The 8,789-nt window shown below is 42.1% G+C and overlaps 1 protein-coding gene across 1 annotated transcript; it reads left to right on the forward strand.

Annotated features, from left to right (window-relative positions):
* Positions 1-85: 85 nt before the first annotated feature.
* OIP5 (Opa interacting protein 5) lies at positions 86-8,201 on the forward strand. The gene is made up of 5 exons (XM_081099502.1): positions 86-534; positions 751-817; positions 2,173-2,295; positions 3,832-3,913; positions 7,586-8,201. The coding sequence occupies exons 1-5, from the start codon at positions 141-143 to the stop codon at positions 7,679-7,681; spliced, it is 762 nt and encodes a 253-aa protein (XP_080955628.1). The 5' UTR covers positions 86-140; the 3' UTR covers positions 7,682-8,201.
* Positions 8,202-8,789: the final 588 nt, after the last annotated feature.

Consider the following 8,789-nt stretch of genomic DNA (forward strand, 5'->3'; position numbering starts at 1 on the left):
GGGTTTCCTGGAGCTGACCAATAGAAAGGCTGATCCCCTCATCAAACGCACATTCTATCCCACCCCTCACCGATGCTTCGGAGCCGAAGGGCGTGTCCAGGCCGCGCCTGCGCTGCAGGGCCCCGGGCTCGCGGCGTCCAATGAAGACGCAGGACCCGTGTTTGGGGCGGGGCCTGGTGCTCGTTCGAAATCCCGGCGGCGGCGGTCGCGGGAAGATGGCTGCTCGGCTGCGGCGGCATCGCTCTCGGTATGCAAAGCTGCGGGAGGCTGACTTTTGTGATGGCACTAAGACAGCTGACGGATCCTCTTTTACGACTTCCATGGAGTGGGACACGCAGGTGGTGAAGGGGTCCTCGCCGCTCGGTTCCGCAGGGCTGGGGACGGAGGAGCCGCCTTCCGGCCCGCGGCTGCCGGCCTGGCTGCGGCCCGAGAGGTGCGCGGTGTTCCAGTGCGCGCGATGCCATGCTGTGCTCGCCGACTCGGTGCACCTCGCCTGGGACCTCTCGCGGGCCCTCGGGGCCGTGGTCTTCTCCAGTGAGTGCGGGCAGCGTCTGGGGAAGGCGGAGGGGGCCCCGGGTGGGGTGGCCGAGAGCCGGTTGGGGAAGAAAACGGAATGAATATCTGGAAATTGGGGGGAACTGTTCTTGATTATTGTGGCCATGATGAGCCTGTCTGGAGGAGTAGGTTTTCCCTTCAAGGCCGCACAGGTACTGGTTCTGACCGCTTTTTTTTTTTTTTAATTCTTCACAGGGGTTACAAATAACGTTGTTTTGGAAGCGCCCTTCCTGGTTGGCATTGAAGGTTTACTCAAAGGCAGGTACGTGCTGAGACTCCTGATCGGTCTCCAGTCCTGACTTAATGATTCCGAGGAGCGATCTTGCGCTGGAAGAAAAGTTTATTCCGCCCATACCGTGTATTGGAAGTATGTTCCTTTTACCTGTTTGTCTTCTGCGAACTTGAAGCAATAATCGATGGAAAAGCTGTATTTGTGGATAGATTTTAAGATCTCTTTGAGGGCCACATATCCCTTGTGGCTTGTGCAAGTAGAGTGAGGCTAAGAAGGTATGTCTAGTAGAGGAAAAGGGAGAAAATTATGTTGTTGTTGCTTTGTTTTGTTAATGCTCACCCGAGGATATTTTTCCGTTGGTTTTTATTTATTTTTTTAAATGTATTTTATTTATTTTATTTTTTAAAATATATTTTATTGCCCTAACCGGTTTGGTTCAGTGGATAGAGCGTCGGCCTGTGGACCGAAAGGTCCCAGGTTCGATTCCGGTCAGGGGCATGTACCTGGATTGCGGGCACATCCCCAGTAGGGGGTGTGCAGGAGGCAGCTGATCGATGTTTCTCTCTCATCGATGTTTCTAACTCTCTATCTCTCTCCCTTCCTCTCTGTAAAAAATTAATAAAATATATTTTTTTAAAAAAAGTTTTTTGTTTTATCTGCACAATAAAAATCCTGATTTGAATTCTATTAATAAATTGTTTAGTAAGCCCAGGTCAACTTGATTTTGTCATGGTAGCTAATTTAAATAGTTTTATATAGTTTTATATGTTTAAATGTTAATCTGATTAGTTAGCTCTCTTTCTGCTTTTCAGATGTAAATTACTTTTCTTAGTTCTGCATCCATGATTTCTGTTGTGGCCAGAATACACAAGGTTATCTGTAATCTAGGGTGTAATTATATTAAAGTCTGAGTTAACCTTTTTTTTTTTCTTTTTTTAAATATATATATATATTATTGATTGGGGATGTGCCCGCAACCAAGGTACATGCCCCTGACCGGAATCGAACCTGGGACCTTTCAGTCCACAGGCCGACGCTCTATCCACTGAGCAAAACTGGTTAGGGCTTTTTAATATATTTTTATTGATTTCAGAGAGGAAGGGAGAGATAGAAACATCAATGAGGAGAGAGACTCATTGATCGGCTGCCTCCTGCATGAGCCCATAACCTGGGCATGTTCCCCTGACCGGAATTGAACCTGGGACCCTTCAGTCTGCAGGGCAACGCTCTATCCCACTGAGCCAAACCTGCTAGGGCTGAGTTAAACTTTCTTGAATGTGACATTCCTATTATAGCATAGTTCTTAGGAATGCATTCATAATGCTGGTTATCTTGTATTTACAGATTTCCTTTCTTACCCGTATTCTGTGTTTTTCCCCCTCCAGCACTTACAACCTTTTATTCTGTAGTTCTTGTGGGGTTCCCATTGGTTTCCATCTGTATTCTACCCATGCTGCCCTGGCTGCATTGAAAGGTCACTTCTGCCTTTCCAGTGATAAAATGGAATGGTGAGTAGACTTACTCTTTTTTTAAAATTGATTTTTAGAAAGAAATATTGATGTGAGAGGAAAACATCAATTGGCTGCTTCCTGCATGCCCCCTACCAGGGATGGAGCCTGTAACCCAGGCATGTGTCTTGATCGGGAATCGAACTGGCAACGCTTCTTGTGCACAGGAGGACTCGTAACAAACTGAGCCACACCAGCCAGAGTGACATAGATGTTCTTTTTTTAAAAAAAATATATTTCTTTATTGATTTCAGAGAGGAAGGAAGAGGGAGAGAGAGATAGAAACATCAATGATGAGAGAGAATCATTGATTGGCTGCCTCCTGCACGCCCCTAACTGGGGATTGAGCCCGAAACCTGGGCATGTGCCCTTGGCCAGAATTGAACCTGGGACCCTTCGGTCCGCAGGCCAACGCTCTATCCACTGAGCCAAACCGGCTAGGGCTAGATGTTCTTTATCAAATAAATCTTATAAGATCTTCCAGAAAAGGCAAAATGTTCACACCACAGAAGATGTTCAAGTCAGGCACTGTCTCATAAAAAAGATTTTAGCTTTCTCTTTTTCCCTCCCTTCCTCTCTCTGTGATCAATTAAAAAAAAAAAAAAAAAAAAAAAAAAAGCCCTGGCCTATGTGTCTCAGTCAGTTGGAGCATCATCCTGTACACCAAAAGGTGTAGGCTTCTATTCCTGGTCAGGGCACATACCAGGTTTCGGGTTTCTCTCTCTCTCTCTCTCTCTCTCTCTTTTTCTTTTCCTCTCTTGAAATCAATAAAAGTCTATTAAAAAAAAGAATCAGTGAATGTATAAATAGGTGGAGCAACAAATCAATGTTTCTCTCTCTCAAAATCAATAGGTTAAAAAAATGTCTTTTCTTGATCATTAAAAACAAAAGAACAAAAATTGCCATTGATGACCTAGTTTGTGCCAGGAGCTATGCTTACCTCACTAAGTTCATAAGATAGAAAACCGAGACTCAGAGAGATAGAGGAGCTGAGATTTGAATCCATGGGAAGTATGGGAATAAAAGGAATGATCTTTTGTTAGCACTATGTCACATGATCACCTAAGCTAGGACAGCAAGTATGTGACAGTAGGGAATAAGATTGCCACAATTGGCTTAGAACAGTTATGGTTCATCTTCTAGGACTGGGCACACTGCTGTCCTAAAAGTTCTGTTAATACCAAAGAACTGAGGAATAGCTCTGGGTAGCCAACAGATAGTTATTTTTCATAATGTGACTCTGTTTCTTCTAGTTGTGCTCCATGATCTAATGGAGTGTGAAGCTTATACTCACCAGGATTATTCCTATCACCCTTATTTTTTTTCTAATTTCTCTTGGGTTAATTTTATCTCATGTATTCCTGATTGGCAAGGGGTGGGATGAGGACAGTGTCTCTCTGATGATTTGTTACTTGATAATTTGTTTTTTCTACAAAATACAGGCTGTCTTTGCTTGACAGATATTGCTTTAGAGGGCAAGTTTGCTTCATTGATCATTTTAACTGGTCTAATAATAATTTTCTATTTTCTCTCTAGCTATCTCTTAAAAACAAAAGCCATAGTAAATGCATCTGAGATGGATATTCACAACATGCCTCTACCAGAAAAGATTGCAGAGGTAACATTTCATGATTGTTGTGTATTCTTTAATCTAGACAACTCCTGATAATTTGTAACAATGAACTTGGGAATGATGAAATGATATGATACTCCAACAATTTTTTTAATGGATTTTTTTTTTCTAAAGAGGGAGGAAGGGGAAGAGAGACATGGATGTGCAAGAGATACATCAGTTGGCTTCCTCCCGCACACCCTGAGTGGGGATCTAACCCCCAACCCAGGTACTACATGCCCTGACCGGGAATCGAACCTGGGACTTTTTGGTGCACAGGATGACACGCTAACAAACCAAGCCACACGGCACCAGGCTAATTAAAAATTCTTTCTTCTTTTTAATACTCACCCAAGGATATGTTTTTATTGATTTTAGAGAGAGAGAAAAAGAGAGAGAGAGAGAGAGAGAAACATTGATGTGCAAGAAACACATCAGTCAGTCCCTCTGTACACACCCCGACCTGGGATTGAACCTGCAACCTGGGGATGTGCCCTGACCGGGAATCAGACCTGCCACCTTTCGGTGCATGGGACAACACTCCAACCAACTGAGCCATCCGGCCAGGGCAGGCTTTGTTTTCTTATCTATTTAGCCATCCTGTTTTTTGATTGGAGCAGTTAACCATTTACATTTAAAGTAATTATTGATATGTGTATGTAGTTATTGCCATTTTATTATTGATTCCCCCTTCCCCCTCAAAGAAGTCCCTTTAATATTTCTTATAATACTGGTTTGGTGATGATGAATTCCTTCAGCTTTTTCTTGTCTGGGAAGAGCTGGCTATTTGAACTGTGTGGGAATGTTCAACTCTAAAGGTACTGCCCAAAACAATGGGGATTTTCGCTAGTAAGCAATTAAAAGGAAGCTGGTAGTTCTATGAGAGCAAGAAGCTAAACCTTAGACTAGTTTATGAGAGAATCGGGGAAATAAGCCAAGAGCAGGCCTCCTGGAGCTGGAACAGAAAAGGGCTGGCTTTAATAAAGGTTATCCCTAACTGAGTGTCTGGATTTAATTGGATTAGACTATGGAGCAATTTATGTCCCAGGGCATTGTCGAAAACAATAGAGCAATCAGCCAGCAGTTAGTGGAGGTTAATAGCTGGGTGTGATGCTAATGGAGGCAGACAGCCTACAAAGAGATCATGGGAAGTGACAGAGAGAGCCTTGCTAAAACCAGTCATCCCAAGGCTATGTTCTCTGAGGAGTGACAGGCTGCACACTGGGAGGGAAACAAGCATCAATAAAATAGCCAACTTTCTAAACAGATGAGCAAACCACCACTATAGGAAGGGATGTGTGTCCTGTTTAGTATCCAGACTTGCTACAATGTATTATCTAAACTGTCCATTAAAAAATAGATAAATAAATTGTCCATTTTCAATAAAAAATTAGACACACAAAGAAAAGTATGCCCAATACACAGGATAAAAAGTAGATATCCGAGCCCTAGCTCAGAGGTCCTCAAACTTTTTAAACGGGGCCAGTTCACTGTCCCTCAGACATTCCACACATGCGCACTGCGGGCCCGGGACGAGTCGGCTGCTAAGCAGGACAGGCAGCGGCGGCAAAAACACCCGGCAGGCCAGATAAATGTTTTCAGCGGGCCACAGTTTGAGGACCCCTGCCCTAGCTGGTTTGGGTCAGTGGATAGAGTGTCATCCTGTGGACTGAAGGGGCCCAGGTTCGGTTCTGGTCAAAGGCGTGTGCCTTGGTTGCAGGCTCGATCCCCGGCTCTGGTCAGGGTTGTGTGGGAGGCAACCAATCAATATGTCTCTCTCACATCGATGTTTCTTTCTCTGTCTCTCCCTTCCACTAAAAATCAATGGAAAAATATCCTTGGGTGATAATTAACAACAACAAAAACGTAGACATCAGACACTGCCTTTTAAAGTACCCAAATATTAGACTTAGAAGAAAAAGCCTACAAAGCTGCTAATATAAATATGTCCAAAACTAAAGAAAAGTATGCTTAAAGAAGTAAAGGAAAGGCATGATGACAGTCTCTTCAAATAGAGGTTATCCCTAAAGAGAGAGAAATTATAATTAAAGAAATAATCCTGTGAGTTGAAAAGTACAAACACTGACATGAAAGTCACTAGATGTGTGCAACGGATTTGAACTGGCCAACGAAAGAATCAGCAAACTTAGAGATATGCATTGATAACCTTATGCAATCTGAAGAAGAGAGAAAAAAGAAAAATGAACTGAGCCTATAAGAGACCTATAGGACACATCAAGCACACCTAAATATGCTTTATTGATGAGAGCACAAAAAAGGAGAGAAAGAAAGAAGGAGAAAAAATGTTCAGGGAGATATGGTTAAACATTTTTCAAGCTTGATGGAAAGCATTAATCTACATATTTGAAACCTCAACAAGGTCAGGAAGGATAAATGCAGAGAGATCAGCCCTGACTGGTTTGGCTCAGTGGATAGAGCATCAGCCTACGGAATCAAGGGTCCCAGGTTCGATTCTGGTCAAGGAGGCAGCTGATCGATGTTTCTAACTCTCTACCCTTCTCCCTTCCTCTCTGTAAAAAATCAATAAAATATATATATTTAAAAATGCAGAGAGATCAATATACCTCAGCACATCATAGATAAAATGCTGGAATATAGTTAGACAAAGAGAAATCTCTTAAAAGCAAAAGAAAAATGATTGATCATGTCCAGGAGCACCCCAGTAAGAATTACCTGTTTAAGAAAAATTTTCTGATAAATTTTGTATATTTTTTATATCTTGAATCTTAAAAAATAGATTTAGTGTACCTTGCAAATTATGGAAATAAGATTAATTTTGTTACCCATGACTTCAACAGAAAACATCCATTTTTCTGTATTCCATGATAAGTTTATTTTTATTTATGAGTCTAAGTACATGTTGTATGCTGAAGAACACTAAATTTGGTTCTAAATACAACTATTCTACGGTGAAAGAACTATTGAAAATTATCGAATTGCAACAAATATCTCTTCTAAACCTGACAACTAGAGCTACTTCTGAAGACCATTATAATATTAAAGAAAGGCATTTTTTTTTACTATGAACAAAGAGTTAGCAAAAAGATAAAATCTTGCCACTAGAAAAGGAGAGGACTAACTGATGCTTCTATCTCCATAGGCTCTCTTACCCACTTTATTCTTTTTTTTTTTTTTTTAAATATATTTATTGATTTTTTACAGAGGAAGAGAGAGGGACAGAGAGTTAGAAACATCGATGAGAGAGACACATTGATCAGCTGCTTCCTGCACACCTCCCACTGGTGATGTGCCCGCAACCAAGGTACATGCCCTTGACCGCAATCGAACCTGGGACCTTTCAGTCTGCAGATTGGCGCTCTATCCATTGAGCCAAACAGGTTAGGGCCCCACTTTATTCTTGTCTTCCTTCCCAATTTTTAGAGTTTAAACCTGGTGATAGATGTGGGAAGGAGGAAGATAAAAGTAGCAATGGCTAGTCTCTTTTCATGTGAAATATTATATCTGAGGATCTTATTGTACTCTTTGTTGCATAAACTTCTTTTAGAAAGAGAACAAATGTATTAATGAAATGTGTTGAGAAATTGCCAGCTCCCAATCACTAGCTTGAATTTGAAGTGACTTCTAGAATCAGTAAATTAAGAGGTAGATGCCCTGATATGTGTGTGTGTGTGTGTGTGTGTGTATTTCTCTTCCCAGATAAAAGAGAAGATAATATTAACACATAATCACTTAAGTTCATTGATGAAGATGCTGAAGGAAGTGACTCCTGACCAGTCCAACACAGAAAACTGATCTAGAACCAGAGCTTGAGTATCAGGGTCAGGCCTTACTGCCATCTTCAAAGACAGGTGCTGTTCGATCGTTTCTTGAGAAAGATCAGCTTCAAGAATGGACAGGAAATGTGGTTTATTACATTTACATCTAGGCTGATTTTCCATATGATTTGTGAAGCTGTTTATAGAAGGTGGGAAATTAAGGAGCTCTCTGGCCAAGATTCATATCTATTTGACTTCAGAAATTATTTTAGCTCTCTTATCAGTTTCCTAGTCATTTCTGAAAACACCTTTAACTGCATATTTAGGGATTAAGGGGCAATGTGCCATGAATGATCTTATCTTAAGAAATATATGGTAATAAAGTTGTACTTAATGTTGACTATTGTGATTCCTACATGGAGCAGTTATCTGAATAGTTGTAACCAAGAATTAACATTTCAGTTAAGCAATAAAGGTTTTATATTCTGCATTTTCTCAAGGTTATAGTCAGCCCTGTGTTTTATTAAAATCTGTAAATAAATTCTGTGTTTTCACTTCTTACCGAGCTTTCATTACGGCTTAGAGCAGCCTGTTTCAGGGGAGGGGCTGCTGGTGCCAGCCGTGAGCTGTAAATCCACAGATACTGTTTGGAGAGAGAGAGCGAGCTCTGCAACCCCCCCTGAGTCCCCCCCTTCCCCCTTCCCCCTTCCCCTGCTCCCTCTTTCCTTTCTCAAGAGAAGCGGCACGTTCCTACTCCCCTCCAGTTCCCCACCTTTACTCCTGGGACAGACAGTGCACCCACAGCCCCTCCCCCTGATCTCTTAGTTGTGCTTCCTCTCTCCTTATAAAAACCTCTGCCTGCACTGAGATTTTAACATGGGTGTTTGTTTTTTAATATATTTTTATTGATTTCAGAGAGGAAGGGAAAGGGAGAGAGAGAGAGAAACATCAATGATGAGAGAATCACTGATCAACCACCTCCTGCACGCCCGTCACTTGGGGATCGAGCCCGAAACCCAGGCATGTGACCTCGACTGGAATCAAACCTGGGACCCTTGAGTCCGCAGTTTGACGCTCTATCCACTGAGCAAAACCAGCTAGGGCTTAAGATGGGTTTTTGAGGACAGAAGTCCCCCTATCTTCCT

The sequence above is a fragment of the Myotis nattereri genome (genome assembly GCF_964212035.1).
Source record: "Myotis nattereri genome assembly, chromosome: 1".
Lineage (NCBI taxonomy): Eukaryota > Metazoa > Chordata > Mammalia > Chiroptera > Vespertilionidae > Myotis > Myotis nattereri.

What these genes read in the sequence shown, in the direction of transcription:
- OIP5 (XM_081099502.1), top strand. Translation starts at nt 141, where the DNA reads ATGAAGACGCAGGACCCGTGTTTGGGGCGGGGCCTGGTGCTCGTTCGA. An exon ending in TCCAGTGATAAAATGGAATG is followed by an intron (nt 2,296 to 3,831) that starts GTGAGTAGACTT and finishes TTTTCTCTCTAG; the next exon opens with CTATCTCTTAAAAACAAAAG. An exon ending in TACCAGAAAAGATTGCAGAG is followed by an intron (nt 3,914 to 7,585) that starts GTAACATTTCAT and finishes TTCTCTTCCCAG; the next exon opens with ATAAAAGAGAAGATAATATT.